Source organism: Amblyomma maculatum, chromosome 1 (assembly GCF_055883805.1).
Source record: "Amblyomma maculatum isolate TAMU_Amacu chromosome 1, ASM5588380v1, whole genome shotgun sequence".
Lineage (NCBI taxonomy): Eukaryota > Metazoa > Arthropoda > Arachnida > Ixodida > Ixodidae > Amblyomma > Amblyomma maculatum.
Genome location: NC_139344.1, coordinates 94,258,396 through 94,277,671, shown reverse-complemented (window position 1 = coordinate 94,277,671; position 19,276 = coordinate 94,258,396). Strand labels below are relative to the sequence as shown.

General features: G+C 44.2%; 1 protein-coding gene across 9 annotated transcripts in view; it reads right to left on the bottom strand.

Moving 5' to 3' along the window:
• Window positions 1-19,276, bottom strand: part of Jarid2 (Jumonji, AT rich interactive domain 2) — a 102,188-nt gene that overhangs the window by 43,732 nt on the left and 39,180 nt on the right. For 4 of the 9 annotated variants that reach the window (XM_084588574.1, XM_084588571.1, XM_084588578.1 and 1 more), the window contains 4 exons: window positions 18,748-18,831; window positions 18,454-18,546; window positions 15,637-15,755; window positions 1,544-1,570 (listed from right to left, as the gene is read on the bottom strand). In XM_084588574.1, coding sequence (XP_084444700.1) covers window positions 1,544-1,570; window positions 15,637-15,755; window positions 18,454-18,546; window positions 18,748-18,831 — 323 coding nt within the window. The remainder of the gene's footprint in view (window positions 1-1,543; window positions 1,571-15,636; window positions 15,756-18,453; window positions 18,547-18,747; window positions 18,832-19,276) is intronic. The other 5 variants (XM_084588572.1, XM_084588575.1, XM_084588579.1 and 2 more) reach the window with 2 other exon arrangements.

Genomic DNA, 19,276 nt, shown 5'->3' with positions numbered 1-19,276 from the left:
GGGACACTCGTTAATTCAGACATGTGCGGGACCGCACAGATCAATTCAGACACAGGGTAATGGCGAAGTAAAACTTAAATAAAAACTTATAAGTATGACTTTAAATATCTGGCTCAGCAGAGTGAGTGCAATTTTCACTTGAAGCTGGAGGAAAACTTCCTATATCCATTTGTCCAGCTTTCCTAAAGCGAAGAAAGCAAATTGAGAGCCGTATTGCAGACCTCCCTGCATGCCTACGTGCAAAACGACACCTCAAAAATGCCTCAGATATCTGTTTCATCAGGTAGAATAAAGAAAGTTAAACTGGCAATGCACTGGGAAAAACTACAAAGGACAGAATGATAACATTTTTCTTTTATTCAAACTAGCCATATAATTTAAGCTTCCAATAATTTTCCACATTCTCTGGATTAAAAATGCTAGGAGAAAGTAGATATCATTAGCTGATTTTCATACAAAAAAAAAAAAAGGGAAAAGGAAACTGCTTGTTATCCTTCTCCTTCGATGCTCTAGCAATCTGCTCGGAATTTGAGAAGTGCAGACAATTAATATTTCTCTACAACTCATGCTTTCTCGGTTTCATTTTATTTAACTAAACAGAGCTGTCACCCACCCCAGCTGCCCTGCTGCCAGCTATAGGAGCCGACAAAGAAGCCAATACAGCGCTCTGCCTGGGAATGTCATCTGGGCAATAGGCTGAAAATGACCAGAGCTACTCTCCAGGCATGAAAAAATATTTCTAAGCACTAGAGATGGACACACTGCGAAACATTAGCAAGCGAGTTAGTTTCGAAGGAAGCGTTGCTAGGCACGCTGACTTTTTTCCAACACCCCCACATCGCTTATCTGCAAGTTTGCATACCATTATGCTGTCTTATCAAGAAGTATGTATTTCTGTGCATGTCCATTTGTTTTTGTCTAGTGCTGAGTAAGTTTATTTCAGATAAAGAAAAAAAAAACATGCTCCCTTTTGAAAATAAATAATAAATAAATAAATAAAAAACTAGGATAGTTACAGCTCCCTTTTTATCATTCCTTTTGAAATGTTTTTCACACCAAACAGATAACCAATATTCAAAAGCAGTTTTTGCCCATATTTACATTATATCAAACATTTGCACACGTCTAACTTTAACAAGAAGTTTAGTTGTAGCTGCTTTTCAAGTTTTAAAGATAATGGAAAGCCTCAGTTAAATAGAAGAATTTGCATAAAGACTACCCTTTTTTATGATTAATTATTTTCCCATGTTTTGAACATGAAGCTCAGACAGTATTTTAGGCTGCAACCATCGGGGGCATACTGATAACCACCATAGCTGCACAACGGAAGCAACCACACTGAAGACGTATAAGGTGCATAAACAAATGGTCATGTGATCCCTTCCCCTACCAATATAAGACTCCAAAAATGAACTAAAAATCAACAATTAGCAGGACTTCTGCTTCCATATTAGTGTAGTTCATATAGCACTGGTACAAATGCCGCCGTACGGCTAAGAGCAGAAAACCAAAAAAAGAATGATAAAATTAAAAGCAGTCCTACCTGCTCATGGTTGTGTATTTCCTTTTCCTGTTAAAATTATAAAGCAGAAGTGTTGCACAGGCAAGCAGAGTCAGCATGAGCATTAGAGCTAAAGAAAGTAGGAATGTGCTAAGCAGAACATAAAACAGAGCAATCTTAATTTTTTACAACAAAAATCCGGTTTAAAGCAGCCCACTAGTGGAATCTGCTTCACTGCTCCGAAAGGTACATTGTAGGTTATACTGAACTTAAGGAAACTATACATTGACAAGGCACAGTAACAAACTGATTTTGAGAGATCTTATTATAATTCAGTTTTTGCCTCTAGACGTTTCTTAGAATTACGCATAATTTTGATCTATTTGCAGCGAGACTGCACAGGTAGGTCAGCACTTGTGCTGTCCAGCATTACAATGCGAGGTTTACTTTGTACAGGTGTGCACCTTGAGGAACACTCCGGAACATAAGCAGATTTGTTCTTCTGGACAATGAAGTAGTTAGACTGAGCAATTTTTCTTTTTCAAAATATTCAGAGTGATGGTCTCAAAACGAAAACTTTTATGCCCTAGTGCCTTTGCCGTATGTAAGTAAAATAGCCTACAATAAAACTGGTTCGGTGCAAATAAAATCCTACACAAGAGCTACTCTATCAATTTGAACCCCATTTGAATTTTCACTCCCACATGTGTGTCCCCATCTTAGTTCCAACAGAAAAAAAGCTGCTCTGCAATGTTTAATTTTGCTCATTTGCAGATTCAGGACAGTGCATACATCCAGGGGATGTCAGCACTTCATAGAACAAACTTCACTTGTAGAATCAAAATACATATTTGTTATGCACTTGGGATTGATCTGGGTCTGCCTGTATTTGGTGCAATTCATGAATACAAGGTAATAATAGGATTTTCAAAAAGTGACACATGCCCACCTTGTCTCTTAATTTGTGTTCAGAAAATATCTCGATCTCCAGATGCTAAAAAGCATGTGCACATATGTTAAGTTAGACTTTTAAGCTACAAGTTCAGCTTCTGGAACTCGAAAACTTCTAACCTTTTAAACCATTTTGTTAACTTTAAACGTTTTAACAGTAAGGTAACTAAGGATATTTATACAAATACAATCTTAAACACTTTTCTTGTGCCGTTGCCAGACAAAAATTTTGTGCAGTTCTGTAGTTTTTGTTTGTACCTTAAAAACAAAACGCTAAATTCTTGACAGTTCTTTTACTCTGTCATCACAGGCAAATAACATTCAAATGAATAGCTTGAGAAACCTTCCAACCAGTCATACAGAGTTCTAGAACAATTCTGTCAACAACGTGGCTAGGAAAAAAAATGCCACAACTCCACATAAAAAAAAAAGGGAAACAATGAATGAAGAACAAACACGCCATTTTAGACGGTAGTAACACGGGTTAGTTTCTTCTCTAAACATCTGTGGCAGACCTCTAGCTAAGCACAGAATTGTCCACAATAAAATGTACAAGCCTGCTGTTTCTGACCAATACGTCGCAGGTTCAGAGTAGCAATAAACAAAATGCCCATGCAAATAAATTTTGCACAGACACTTCTTCTTACTGTATGATCCCAAGTGCATGCTACTCTTCCTATAATCCACTGCTAAAACTGTGTGTATGCTACACCTATGCTGGCGCTTGAAAGGGCACAGAAGACAAATAGAAGTTGGCTTGTACAACTTTATAATCACAAAGAGACCAACCACTTTTATTCAAAATAAAATTTTTATCAGCTAGAAAAGGCCAAGAGACAAAAGACCGGTATTATCATAGGCCGATTTTGCAAGTAAACTGCAAGAGTCAACACTGACTTTTCGATGTGGATCCCAGAGGCTACGTGACATCACCATTCAATTCAAAATGACGGCAATCCATCCTTGTCATAAGGACATTTTAAGAGTCTGAAATGACCAGTGGGAGCATTTTTCAACTCCAAATTTCTCAGCGATAAATGTGTCTTTTTTGAGACAAGTGCCTGCTTCTTAGTACAACAGTGACTGGGCACACCAACGGAGGGGACGCACAGGAATAGACGTGTGCTTCCAACTTGTTTGCTCTGCCACCCTGGACATTGTGCAAGCCTGGCATAAATGGCGGGTGCTGCAAAAGTTGTGTTATCAACGTGACCACAAAATGCTTCCCGGCTTAAAACAACTTTGAGTAGCGGGGTTTACTACAAAAATTTGCTAGGCGATCTCATCTTAGTGGTGGTAATGCCCGAAAGCATTTTGGAGCAGGCTTTGTTGCAGGAAAAAAATTAGATTTCAAACAGCTTCCTAGTGTTTTGCAGCAGGAGCCCGGTACCAAAGAATAACATATATAAATGCATGTGAACATCAAAGGTTTTTAAAAGATCACAATGTGCATGTTTCACGCAGGAAGGAGTGATATTGAAACGGTAACATTAGCACAAATTCCTTGGTGTAAAAGTTGCACAGCACGTTGAAAAACACCAATTAAGGTTGTTTTGTTTTCTTTCAATGTCACTTTGGCCAAGATTTAAAAATGGGCATGTGACTATACTCCTGCGTTGCACCATGCTAAAACATGTTTGAAGAGAATTGGCTAAGGGGCAGCCAGGATGACTGAAACAGGCCACTGGTCAAAGGGTCGTTTGGAGATCAGTGCGGTTACATCACTTTGTCGAGTAGTGATGCTGAAACAATGCTGTCACCTTTTCACAGTGTAACACAGGTTTCTCCAATATGGCTGCACCGCTCGGCTGCATATTCTTCCAGTGTTGCAACGAAGCGACTTGTTTCGGACTTCCTGACATTCTAACATAATTAAAGCTTGGAAGACATCCAAGAAAGGTACAAGCTCTAGACCCTATGTGCACATGCGGATCAATTAAGTTGCAACTCCTACTTATACGAACTTGTACTTTCTACTCTGAAAGCTTGAATTTACACGGTTCTACTGTACAAAAAGAAAGCTCGGATATTGACGGTGCCATTACGGCAAACATGAATGAGGTCCCTGCAACTGAGCCATCAACATGGAGCCTATCCGAAACCTTCCTTGTCGTCTCAGATTGAACTTTGCGACCATACTACACAAGAGCTCGAAGAATCTAGCAAACCGAAGTGCAGCACTGATCAAGCCTCTTAAAAGCAATTTTACACTTACACGTGCATTCACCATGTCATTGCTGACAATATTGGCTGCACCAAAGCAGATTTGCAAGACGCACACACTGTGCACTAACAGCAGGGGGCATAAGAAATGCAACGGGGTTAGATTCTATTGGTCACCTTTCTCGTCACACATCAGATGAAAGAACCAGAGCTATGCCTGTGCCCATTAGGCAGCAGCCTCTTTGCTTGAAGCTGGAATAGCATTTTACTAAAACATTTCGGCATTGCCTTGCCTTGGCAAAGTTCCACTAAAAGCCATCTGCTCGCCAGAACATACAGCAGGATTAATGCAAAGGTGCACATTGGTGAAATTGGTGAAGCATTTCCACCACTGCCACCTAAATTTATTTATTTTGGCTTGTATTCGGCATTGTCCTTCCAAGCCTGCATACTAACACTGCCTATGACGAAAAATTGTGGACTTACCAATTTCATTATGTCCAATTCTGACTGTGTACCCACTTCTTCATTACAGTGATCCCCACTGCACTAAGAGCTTAAAAAATGGCATCTATAGCCCCGTAGCGTGCCTCTTGCTTGAACATTAGCAACTTCAGTACACACAAGGTTAGCCATAACAATGTTGTATGCATGTTAGTTGATCGTAAGTGAAGCTAATAATGTTAACATTAATAAACTAAACACAAAGAATACTACATATTTTGATGAACTCTGCATAAAGGTGGCAAGGCCTTCAAGGCTATTAAGAATACTGAACACAACAGTTATGCTTCCATTCAAATTGCCCTTGCTGATATGAGCTCAGAGCACAGGAAACCTGCGGTGCTTAACAAGACTCAATGACGGACAAGTTGGCCTGCAATGGCAGTGAAACAATACAACAGCACATGGACAAAGAAAAGAAAGGACATAATGCAGTGCTTGACAGTGCTCTTTACTGCTTTAGCGTTGTTAGTGCTTGTGACTGTTGGTGCTTGTTAAGTGTAAATACTACAGGTTCAGCCCTTCATGACCATGCTAGACCAGTGCTGGTAACAGTAAGATTATATTTTCATGGTTACGACACTGAAATAACAACTCAAAGGCAACTGAGTACAAACAAAGATCAATGCTAGCACAAACTCAACCTAAGCCTAATTGTTTACCACTATGAATGCTTCCTAAATTTTTTATTTTCCGAATGTTTTGACTGCCTCATATTATGCCTAAGCAGGTGACTCAGAAGTTTAGTTGAAGCAGAAGATACGTCTGGTTAAGCTTTGTTAGAAATTATTTTGTTGCCCCTTTTTCTTTTGCCAAAATAAACGCCACACCAAGGTATTGCATTGCTACTGTTAGCTGTAGCTTCCTTGCACACACCTTTTTCGCACTTACAATGGGCCTATTAATGTACTGGGTGCTTTCAGCTACTAGTGGAAAGCTTGTGATACATTCACACATGCCTCATGTTCTGAAGAGAGTGTGCACCGTCAACTACTAGGACAATACATCATAATTCAGGAGAAAAAGCATATAGTACACTTTCCTCATGAAGGCAGCGTGTCCAATAAGGAGGCTAAGAAAACTCAGGAGGTTAGCTAACATGAAATAATCTAATGGTTAGAGGCAGAAACATTTTCAGCAGAAAACAGTTAAAAACAGCTTCAACTGAGCTAATAAAGTAGCACTGCAGGCTTTAGCATTTATAGTATTGTAACGGATGTAATGGTTTTAATATAGGTGAACTTCGTATGAAGAACGGACGTACACGGCTCAGAAAAACCCGGATCAGTCTGCGCGCGCCTCGCTTCCTCCGCTTCTTCTTCTGCTGCTTCTGCTGCTTCTCAGTGCAGCCGCTACGCGGCGTAACAATTTTCCCCAGGCAAACGATTCTCGTTCTCGAGAAAATTAGGTAGATTGAAGATGGCAGCGCTTCATGCGAGTCACGTGAACAACTTGTGTCTTGCGGGATCGGCGGTTATCCATCGTGACTTTGGCAAAAACGTAATTCACGTCATTCAGTTGGTCCAACACGACGAAGGGGCCATCGTACTTGCAGAGAAACTTCTCATATAATCCTCGCTTGTGAATAGGCGTCCAAAGCCAGACGTAGTCTCCAGGGGAGTAAACAACTGCACGAAGATGTAGATCGTAGTGTTCTTTCGAGCGGCTTTGAGAAGCCAGTGTGCGTAAGCGGGCTATACGACGGGCTTCTTCGGCACGGCATAGTATCTGGGAAACAGACGCATTGTCGTTGGGGGAAAATGGGAAGATGGTGTCTAAGAAAATGTGGGGAGTTCTTGTATAGAGTAAATAGAAAGGAGAATAGCTGGTAACTTCATGATTTGCAGTGTTATAAGCGTACGTCACATACGGTAGCACTGAATCCCAGTTGCGATGGTCAGACGAGACGTACATGGACAGCATGGTTGTCAAGGTGCGGTTCGTGCGCTCAGTGAGACCGTTGGTCTGCGGATGATATGGTGTCGAGTGTTGGTAGTGTGAACCACAAAGTCGGAGCATTTCTTCCACGACATCAGCAGTGAATCGCCGACCACGATCACTTATAATAACACGGGGTGCGCCATGGCGAAGAATAACGGAATGCAAAAGAAACAACGAAACATCAGCAGCCTTTGCGGTAGCGAGAGCAGCGGTCTCCGCGTATTTGGTAAGATAGTCAACGCAGACGATAACCCAGTGGCAGCCCTCTACAGTCTTTGGAAAAGGACCGAGCAGGTCAATTCCGATCTTTTCAAAAGGTGAGGTAGGTGGCTTGAGGGGTTGTAAAAGTCCAGCCAGCGTGGTGGTGCGTTCCTTAAGTCGTTGGCATTTTTCACATGTCGCAACGTATTGCTTGGTGGTCTTATAAATTTGTGGCCAATAAAAACACTGGCGAATTCGGTGCAGGGTACGACAGACGCCTAGATGTCCACAGGTAATATCATCGTGCATGACATGCAAAATTTGTGCACAAAGACTTTTTGGGACGACCAAAAGGAGGGCAGCACCGTCAACTGAGTAGACTCTGCTCTTCCTTCTGCCTCTTGTATAAGAGGCTGTAGTGACCGGTCGTTGCATTGTTCTCACCTAAAGGTCGCCATACTAGGAAACGTCGACGCGATTGAGGCTAAACACCCGTTGAAGCCGTCTTCATCGTTAACGGAAGTCGGCAATGGGTGCCGCGTGACAAGCACTCTGCATCACTGTGATGTCGTCCACTCTTGTACGCGACAAAGTTGTATTCTTGTAGGCGTAATGCCCAGCGCGCCAGACGACCAGATGGATCGCAAAGTCCGATGAGCCAGCATAGCGAATGGTGGTCAGTAACTATGGTGAAGTAGCGTCCATATAGGTATGGTCGGAACTTATGCACAGCAAACACAACTGCATACCTGCCAACCTGAAGATTTCAAAATTCGTAAAACCTCCGCGACTGGGGGGGGGGGAGGGGGGCTGTTTTTTTTTTTTTTACTTCCCAAGAATTTACCTTTAGCGACACCCTTGCTCACTCACGCACAAACAAAATCCGTGTCACGTAGAGTAATGAGCGAAAACTCCATTTTGTCCCGATTTATTTTTGCAACACTTTTGCAGTTGCTGACTTCGCCTGCTTCAAAAACTTCTCTGTGTAGGCTTGCTCAAAGCAGGCGCCACTCTGGTGTCCTTTCACTATCAGCAGACTTTCTAGAGTTTTCTCCGAAACAGATGAGCGAAACTCCGAGTTTTGTTGACAGAGCTGAATATTCTCTCACATTCAGCGTTACTGTGGGGAATGGAGAGTATGCCCAGCATAACCATTGAGATTCTGCGAATCTGGGCGATCCATCGACATCTCGAATGCTTCCCAAATGCAGCCACTGCATGTCACACCTTGGCTCATTCAGTATGTCTGCTGGAATCTGGTAAGCTTGTATGTTGGCAAACTCCACTTCGAGTGCATCAATTGTTTCTTCTCTTGTTTCCCCACTCTGCTGGGGCAGAATAGCAGGAAACGCCATAATGAAATGAAGTACACTGCTGAATGAAGCAGTTTCTAGAGCCTGTACTTGGGCAACTTCAGCCATCTTCAGGCTGACGTCTTCCAGCGGGAACTTGTGGCGAATATAATCACATGCTGCAGTGAAGTAGAGACGTACAGCCGAGAAGAACTGCTCTTTCTCATTTGAGGTCAGCGTCTCAAAACTACAGAGGAGGTTATCATGCCAATGATGATGTCTTTATCATCTTTTTGATTCTCTACAGCTCCATAGGCAACTTCAGGCAATGAATGGCATCCCTTGAGAACACCTGGCCGCACAAATCGAGTCAAGAGATCCTCGAAAAGGCGGTTCAAGAGGCCCCTGAGCACATGAATCTGAGGAGCCTGTGACTGAAGTAGGCAGTTTGTCTTCTCAAAAAGAGGTATAACATTTTGGCGAAAAAGACAGCATGCCCTGCTTAGCTCCGGTGACAAAAAAAGAAATAGGCGCTCTTCACGGGTCACGTGGCTAGTTTGTGCAGATGCCTCGCATTGAAGTCAGTTTCTTTGCTTGTGGTGCAGAATGAACTCCTTTTCTTTTTAGTGAAGGTCCAATAAAGTTGGTGCTTTTTTTTCCAACACCTGCAGCAGCCTTGGGAAGGTGTGCAGCAGTATTTGAGGCCGGTGCAGGGTTCTTGGCGATTTGTAGAGAAGTCTTGGGAATCTGGTAAGACTCCAAAAACAAGCTCTGCTTATTGCACTGTTTTGTTTCATTCAAGAAATAGCAAAGTAGTGGTTTTCACTGGTCCAGCAGCCTCTTCAAACACTTCCCCAAAAACAGCCAACGTGTTGGCGAATGCTTCAGCATCTTCCTGACGTCAACGTCGTGCAATCTTTGAAAATCTTTCAGTCGATTTTTCCGCTTTGAGCTTTTCTCTATAAGTAAAAAAAATGTCAACCAAGACCCCATCAACCTTTACAGGAAGACATGCAGCTCATTTTTGGGCGGCCAAGTTGATGAGGTGGCATGGGCAACCAACCCCGATCAAAGCTGGTTGGGCCTCCCTCAATACAATCGAAACGCTGTTTTTTTTTTGCCAATCATGACATGGGCATTGTCCGAAGACAATGCCAACAGGTTTTCAAGAGGCAAACTTCGGGACTTCATTTTGTCCAGAATCAGATTTCCAATTTTCTGACCCGTTGCTTCCCCTTGGATTGTACCGAGGCAAAGGAGGCGGCTTTCAACTCTACTGGTCTCTTTCAAGAAATATGTCGCAACAATAGGGTAAAGCTGCGTATCCCTATTGTTACTTCTGTCCACAGCAATCGAAAATACCTGCTTTTTTGAGGCATCCAGCAAAGGAGTCTCTGCGTTCGCGGCCATTTCACGAACAGTTGCCGTCATCTTCGTTAGTCCACAGGCGTAGCATTAGGCTTCCTCGCACTTGGGGAACATTTTCCGGAAAAGTGGTCCAGCGTGATCACTGACACTGAGCGGTATGTTGTGTTCAGCTAAGAACGCCGTGAAATGGCATTCTGCACGAATCACACCGAGGTCGCTGTCACTGCGAACAAAACTTGTCAGGCTCGGCTGGCTCGGCTGGCTGTCCGCGGCTCGCACGTATCCTTGGTGCTTTTTCGAAGCGATGTGGATCTTTATGTCGGACTTGCCACCATGTGAAATGTTAACATCACAGGCACCACGTGGTGCAAAATCCGAACTTCTCTCCTTTCTTAGACGGCACGAAGCACGGATTCTGCCGCGTACGACTTTAAAAATACTTTGAAGTATTGTCGCAGCTTTGAGCCCGCCATTGCACTGCGAAACCGCTACTACTAAAACTTCAGAGTCACACTGAGTTGGACGTGGCCGCAGATCACGCAAAAACAGAGGCCAACACCAAAGTTGTCCAAACACGTGAACAAAGGAACAGCCACTAGCCTGGCGGAGGCGGTATAGAGTTTTGGATATGGATTCGTGTTCCCCCGAGTACACGATAGAAGTCACTACAACGTTTGCCGCTGCTGATGATGATATCACAAATATGTGTTGCCCTCTCGTGGCCGCCAAAGGTACCATAACAGTGTTAACATGGCCTCCGAGATTACCTTTCCGCGCGTGTGGTGTTATCTCGGAAGCCATGATGTTAATAGATGTCCGCACTTTTTTTTTTTTTTTTTCCCGAAAATAAAACATTTTCCGTAAAATTTCCCGCAAGATTCGTAAAATCGTAAGACTGGTCAAAATTCGTACATTTTACGGAAAATTCTGAACAGTTGGCAGGTATGCAACCGCGAGGCGCTCCAATTCGGCAACTGTGTAGTTCCGTTCCCATTTTGTCAACGTGCGGCTGGCATATGCAACAACGTGTTCAGCCCCACTACTATACAGCTGCACAAGCACCGCCCCAAGACCGACGCCACTGGCGTCAGTGTGGACCTCAGTCACAGCAGAAGGGTCGAAGCGGCGCAGCAGTGGTGCTGAAGTTAGAGAAGACTTGAGCAGATTGAAAGAGGATTCGCACTCTGGGGTCCACACAAATTGCGAATCCTTGTGCAGTAGAGAAATAAGGGGGTGGGCAAGTTGCGCAAAACCAGCAATGAAGCGACAAAAATAAGAAGAGAGGCCAAGAAAGCTCCGAAGACTTTTCCGAAGGCCAAGAAAGCTCCGAGGCACTTCATCCGGATGGGCTGGACGCTGCTGGAAATAAGGGTGCGATGTCGGTTGCAGGGTCCGTTCCACGCTGTTGTTGTAAGATGGCTGGCCGTTATTTTGTGCAGCCCATGGCGTGCATTGTTCCCATGATGATACAGACCTCGATGTCGGGTGGTAGGGTACATCAAAATTTGTATGTTGCCGCTGAATATCCAGCTCCTCGCATATAATCCTCCTGACCATAGAAGCGATGTCTTCAGCCTCCGGAATGTCAATACCGGCAACAGTTGTCACACTTGAAAGGCGGCCAAATTTGGGCGCTATGCGATGTGCCTTTAATGCCTGAAATGCCGGCACTGCTTAATGACATCTGCAACTGTGGCAAGGGTGTCCCGCGATATAAGGAAGTTGTACACATCCCCAGCAATCCCCTTGAGAAGGTGCTCTACCTTGTCTTCTGACATCTGCCGGTTTACAATGCAACAAAGTTTCAGTATTTCTTCGATATAATGTGTGCATGTCTCACCGGGCAGCTGGGCTCTCTGGGAAAAGTGATGCTGCGCCTGCGTCGTGCGGGTGGTAGCCATTGAAAGGCATTGTTGAGGAGATAAAGGTGGCAAACCTCCTACACGATGGCTGCGACGAGGTACTGGCGGATCCAGAACGTTTTTACCCAGCGCCTAGCACCAAATGTAACGGATGAAATGATTTTAATACAGGTGAACTTCGTATGAAGGACGGACGCACACGGCTCAGAAAAAGCCAGATCAGTCTGCACGCGCCTCGCTTCCTCCGCTTCTTCTTCTGCTGCTTCTCAGTGCGCTGCTACGCGGCGTAACAGTATGATTTTGGTGCATTAATGCAAAAATTCCAAATTATTATGATAAATGATCGCTTAATACATGCTTCTTTTTTGATCACAAGCGCCCTCACTAAGATACACGAGCACTGGACTTCCAATTGATATTGATCGGGTGAAATGCTACTTATACAGTAGAACCTTGGTGATATGAATCTCACGGGGCCGTGAAAAAATTCTTATCATCCGAAGATTCGTATCATCAAAACGAAAAAAAAAAGTTAAGTATGCAGAAGCATGAGAAAGACAGTCGCACAGATCTGTTTGCAACCAAGAAGGTCTGTTACGGTAGCGCGGTTACAGCTCTTTACTCATGACACACACAGCGCGACAAGCGATCGCGACGTCGGCGATGTGGGGAGCATGTCTCTGCGGACTTCTCGCAGCGCATAGAGCACAAGAGATGGCGACGCGCCGGCTGCGCAGCGCCGCAGAATACTCGCAATGAGTACAGTGTGACTAGCAGTCGCAAAGTCTATGATCAACGGCCCGCGCGCATGCACCGCTGACTACTACTCCCGGCCACGTGCCGCTGCAAACTTTTCACGGCTTGGAAAACAATCGCAATGCCGGCAAGGTGTGGTTCGCCCAACTCCGCATACTTCTCGCAATGCGTACAGCACGACAGGAGATGGCAACTTGCGGGCCACGCAGCACCGTAAGCTGTTCTGGGATCGCGATCGCGGAGCCAACGACGTGCGGTCCGTGTGCGCCCGCATATGCCACCACCAACTGCTGCGGTGGCGACTTCTGCGGTTTGTGAGCCACGCGCCGCTGAAAGTGAAAAGCCCAACGAACAATCATGACGTCAACGAGGTTCGAGCCACGCGTCCCCGCAAGCTGCTCGTGATGCTCATATACAGCGTGGCTGGCGATCGTGGAGTCAATGATGTGCAGGTAGTACGTAGTGCTCAAGGTTGCAGTCGCAGTTTGCGCGTTCTTATCATCCATAGTGGCGAAGGAGAGTGTTCGGAACATCCTAAATTTTGCACATTGTACACAATGCACACTGGTCGAGGAATTTCGCAAATTCGTATCATCCCGAAATATGTGTCAATCATATCACGGAGATTTTGCAGAATACTAATTTCCAACAAATTAAGAAAATTCCTTAGCTTGTCACTTCATCAAAAAAGAGCAACTCTTAAGGGGAGATGCGGGTCGAAGAATGCGGGTTTTTCCGAAAATTTGTTTGTACCTGTGTTGTCAAGTTTAGTATCACTACTTTTCATGAAAATAAAAATCAAAGCTGAATTTATACGGGCAATGGGCTGAAATTGCGTTTAAATGCAGGAGCAGGGATGGGAAGGGCCACAGTCGAACCCGGATATATCGAACTCGAAGGGGATCGCGAAATAGTTCGATATATCAATAATTCGATATACAGAAATCGGCTTGTGACGGCACTTACGATGCGAAAAAAAAACGATACCGTATTTGTTGCGTAATCAACCCACTCCCATAATGAACCCACCTTCCACTTTTGCACCCGAGAATATGAAGAAAAAAAAAAAAGTGTTAAGGCCAGCTCGCTCACATTGAGCGATCTCACCGACGAGCGGCAGCGACAGAGCGAAAAATTTCCAACTTGTTGGAACTGCATCCCTCTCGCCGCCGCTCGAGCCACTGCGGCAGCTCATAACAAGGTTTCTCTGTCGCCGCGGCAGAAATCGCGAGCGTTTTTGCTTGCATGTGGGTGGCGCGCGTCACTCCGTTTCCCGTCCTCTCATCCACAGCTCATTTCTTGGCAGCGTGCCAAGATGCTGGGCAGCCATAACGTCGGGGCCGCGTTTATCTTTTAATAGCTCCTGCGGTGGCGGGGAGCGAACTTGGCAGAGTGCCCGTGATGGCTTGATTGCACAAGCCTGGTTCGATTTATCATGTCGCGCTTGGAGCGGGCGTAGTTCACTTCCGCAAAATCATTGGAAAGAGTGATAGCTAAATGCTGTTTGAAGCGAAAAATGCTAAAAGCCAGTGTCATGATCGCAGCTGACCGCATGCTTTCGTTGATTCATACATGCAAGGATAAACGATTCCTCCCGCAAAAAAAAAAAAAGAGAGAGAGTGAGAGAGAGATTTGCCACTTTTTAACGTCCGCAGGTGCCATAGCCATAGAGTAAGAGATTCCATAGCCACGTCAGTCGCCGCACGCAGAGGGTTCCCAACACACACTGAAGAAAGCGTCCTACGTTCTGCCTGAAAACGGGCTGAGCTGGTTTGGCGCATGCGTAACGCGTGCTACTTTGAACGAAGTCCGGGAGAGAGGAAGGAGAGAGATAGCTCGGCAAAAGAATGCTTCGCTCTATCGCGTTTTCCCCCTCTCGTTCCCACCGGTTCTCTCTGGTTCATTCACGCACGTGGCTTGCAAACGTCACGTGTTGGCACGCGGGAAACGATAACCGCAGATGCGCGCGCCTTTGGGGAATGAGCGCGACGCTGTCCTAGACCAGCCGTCGCCGAACTGTCCCCTCTCATTCCTTCCGCACGTGGCTTGAAAATGTCACGCGGCAAACGGCCGAGGGTGATGCGATCGTCTTTGGGGAAGGTACACTTTCCAGTGCGTGGTGCGGAGTTCGATATATCGAACGACCGGTGAAATTGAGTTCGATATATGACGCGGCTTTCCTATACTTTTACATGGGATTTTCAAGGGGATATTCCGTGAGTTCAATATAACCAAAATTCGATATATCTGGGTTCGACTGTAATGGGCTTTTGCCGCGCGAGACGGACTTAATGTTGTCCAATGGCGAAACGGATCACTGCCACATCGGAGCAACTATTTGAGACCGACCCCTATCCCAAACATTTCACCCAAAAGAGCCAAGCACCAGGCCGGTTGAAAGCTTGTACCCACTGGAAAGCCGGTGGGTAACCGGCGGCACCAGGGATCGAACCTGGTACCTCCCAACTGCGAGGCGGATGCTCTACCACAAGGCCACTCTTCGGTCCAAACCATCCCTGCTCCTGCGTGACTGTGAGGTAGCATATCTGGATAAAACTTAGTAGCATGTGCATTCTGGTTTTGGCATTTTTTGTTTTCTATTTCCTTTTATAAGCGTGATTCCTGTGATTAAACTTTAGTTGAGAGTCAGCGCTTGTGCCTGTGTTTTCTTCCTTTCGACCCCGTTTGTTCGCGCTGCTTTTTGGAAAATGTATCCTTTTTGGAAATGTAGCTATCCTGTCCATGGAAGATGAACTGGAACTTCAGTTTCACTTTACTATATCCGAGTTTACTATAGCAGGGTTCTACTGTATATACGTAGCATTTCACCCAATAAATATCAGTTAGAAGTTCGGTGCATGTGTGTCCCGTGTCTTAGTCATCTCTTTTGCTGTGTTGTGCCGGCATTAATACATAATGAAACCCCAACTGGCCTGCACTCTTATGCTACTATATCTAAGCACTTCCGAGAATGCTAAGGAGGCATGGATACCAGCAAACCTTTATCTAACGCAAAATGCAGTGAAACGCTTACATTACGCCCATCACTTCACTGCAAAGGCATAACACAAAAGGCGCACTAACATCCACAACTCACTTGGCAAAAGGAACCAGCCTATTGGTTGGGAAGCCACTGCCATGAACACTGCTGTCAATATTTCCAGCATGAACGCAGACATGGCGCCGCTGATCAATCACCAGGTTCCAGTAATCTTTCTGCAAATGACATGCATTTCATTACTGTAAAAGGCTGAAGTAAACATATGCAAACAACCACATTTATGGCATATGTGAGTTTACATATTAAGAAGTAGAAACTGCACACAACTGTCAAACGAAGCAGCCCACTAAAATGTGCGGTACACTTAGATTAGTTATAGCAAACTGCGTGCAGTACAACCACGAAAACTGCTGCAACCCCTGCTATGGAACTGCATATGCACTTGTTATCAGCATATGCTCATTTTCGTTAAGACGGTAGCACTAACCTCACAGTGACGCTGCTAGCAGTACAATAAAGCATTGCTCGGCTATTTTAGTTCCCACAAAGAATGCGAGCAGTTTCGGAACAAAACCTTTTCGCTGGAAAACAAGCCTTGCAGTGAGGCTGACAGACAAATCTTCCTCATTTAATGTTTTGTGTACTGCTGTGGCAGGCCACGACACCACTGTACTTTGTACTTCCGTTTTGATTTGGCAGGACTGCTCCAGTCATCGTGAAAATGCCGCTTTGTGCAACTTATTCAGCCCGCATGCGCTCTACTGACCCTCTGACGTTTCACGGTTCCCTGCTAAGTGAGAAATGTGGTGCTGCCATTGTGCAATTAAACGTGAGCTTGGGTTTTTTATCGAAGAGGCACCACTGGTAGCTATGTGTTGAATGGACAAATTACAAAGACACAACCACAATGAGTGTTTCCGTGTACTCCTCTATGAAAAGAGTAAGAGTGTACAAATACTGAAATTTTTTAATACGGTATGGAAAAAAAATGCCTTCGAATACCTGATCAGTGGAAAAAAATTAAAAATAAAAATAGCAATCACTGATCTCACTTACTTCAGAATTCACACGGTATCTGCAAATAAATTAAACTAGAATTGTGCAGAAATGTATACTTTACTGAAATATCCAATAAAAGTTTTACAGAGGATTCCGTATACCAGTTTTTTGCACACAGGAAGGACCTGCATGAAAACAGGTGGAGCTGTCATATCGCTGCTGAATACAGTAAACTTTTTTTTTCAGCCTTCAAGGGACTAGAAAAAGAGGATGTTTGAATTAGCTGAAACATCGAACTATCAAACGGGCTTGAAAAAACTGCTGAAAGCCGTTTGTATCACAGTAACCGTATCTGACGAACACCTGTGTGATAGATGTCTGCATCCGAGATGAAACCAAAGTAAGAGAGACATTTTTTCACTGTACAGTCAAGTGCTTGGCTTCGTGCTCACTCTTCTCAAAAGGTAAAGTCTACCTTCACAAAACGGCCCCATCACATTTTGAGGATGCTTTACTGCACAGCCCATACGTTAAGCAGTCCTGCAGTGAATTCCAAAATTTTTGGTCTATTCGGAAATTTTCGAATATTCGGAAACTCCGAATATCAGTTTTTAAAATATGAATCGAATACAAACCTATTCGATTCATATTCGAAGTTTCAAATATTCGCGTGCCCCTAGAAAAGAGCAAAGTGTGAGTGGAGGAAAGCCTTAGAAGGGTCACGGCAAGAAAACTTGGTGCAGCCCAGATGCATGCAAAGGAGGAAAGCAAAAGAATGCTAGAGGGAAAAGCATAGCTGTTGCATAATCTTGTGTAAGACAGAAGCGACGCACCCCTGACAGAGAGGAAATGAGTGGGCATGGAGCCTGAACTCGTGTCTTGCCCTGAACACTTGATGCGATGAGCTGTACCACAGAAGTTTGGTGCTGCACAAGAAAGTGCACTTCCTGCTCTACACTGTCACTGAGTGAATTTCAAAACTGTTCCATAACTGGTATTTTGCTTCGAGCGACTGCATAACAAGTGGCGTGATTTTACATCGAGTCCTATGAGAGGCAGACTGGTGGCCGGCAAAAACCGCATTACATACGGTCCCGCACTGTAAGTGCTTACGCTGTAAGTATTCTCCACTTTATCTCTTTTCGACTAAAAGTAACTTTGATACTGACGAGAACAATGCAAAAAAAAAAAAAAAAAAAAAACGCAAAATATGTTTTCTGTTCTTTCTATATTGGCCCAGAACTGCGATGAACACTGTTGAGTTGCAGCGTTACCATTGTAAGCATGCCACAGCAGCAAAGAAAAAGTTACAAATACTTGAGTAAAGCCCAGGGCGCACCCATGCACAGAGCAGGCAGACGATTCATCTGCCAAACACCTCTAGCAGGCCTGTTTATGGGCCAGTCAGTCAAAATATGAACACCCACCAGGCCTGCGTGTTGCCGTCATCCACTGTCATTGGGATTAATATGCCATACACCTATTGCTAGAAATGTAATTGAAGAAAAAATCGCCACCAGTGTCTGTAATATGTGGCCACCTGGAGGTACAGAAGCCTTCACAGCATCGGGTATACTATTTTCTGCTCTCACTGTGCCAATGCAAAATTTTCATCACTAATTACCGAAGCACAGAAATTTTACAAATTATCCAGTGAGTAGTAATAACTCATTTCAAATTATCAAGGTTTTGCTGTAATTATTTTGCACGGTACAAAAATGCACAAAGACACAAAATTATCAAACAATGTTGTCACACAATATAAAATGACAAAAAAGTTAATTATTCGTGCACAAGCAAGCCTAACAATCAGAGACCAGACTTATTGGGCAATGAGCTACATCTAACATCCTATTAAATAGCATATAAAAGGAGGACATCTGATATGTGACAAGCAGTGCTAGGTTTTCATACCTCCACTTCCTCTGTTGAAGGCTCATGCTTGTACCACATTGACATGGTGTTGCGAGCCACTCTGGAGAAGACACTCAATGACATGGAGCGACCCTGAAAGAAAAGAAACAGGCCCAGAAACATGTGATGATCCAGGATGGGACTTTCTAGTGATGTGTACCAGGCTATTAAAAAGCAGCTTCCTACAGCCCCTTCCTGCAACTTTGGATCTAGTGACAGCCATAAGCTTACACATTACAAATTCAAGAACTTAAAGTGCGAGCAATGTAAAGAATGTGTGAGAGAAGTTGGTGCCTTGCGTGTGTTGCTTTGGTCCGTCCATGCTGGCGGTTGCTTCATGCGTCCATGCGAACCACGACTGGCAAAGTGCCTTGACACCTTCACAAAGCAAGAGTAAACATAAAAAAATAAGAGAGTTAATTTTAATATAATTAGGAAAACAGTCCAAGAGTATGTCATGCTTTGCATGCAGCATTTGAGGGGGAAAAAAGGCTGCTTTGGTGCCGTAACTAGTTTTTTTTTTTTTTTCTACAAAACATGAAACACCTTTCTTTGGTGCTTTAGTCAGGCAAAACACCAGAAAAGAAAATGCAGCAATCAAATCCACTTAAAAATATACAACCGTCCTAAATGAGATGACATAATAGCATATGCTCTTAAGCAATAGTGAAATACTACACCTAAACAAGCCACAACAGGCATCAGCATGTGACACGTTAACTACTGCAGAGCACTAACCTGCATGCTAACAGGCTGTGCAAACGCACAGGCAGCTGCAAAGGTTAACAAATATGGGTGCCATGAAAATGCTGGACCTTCCAGT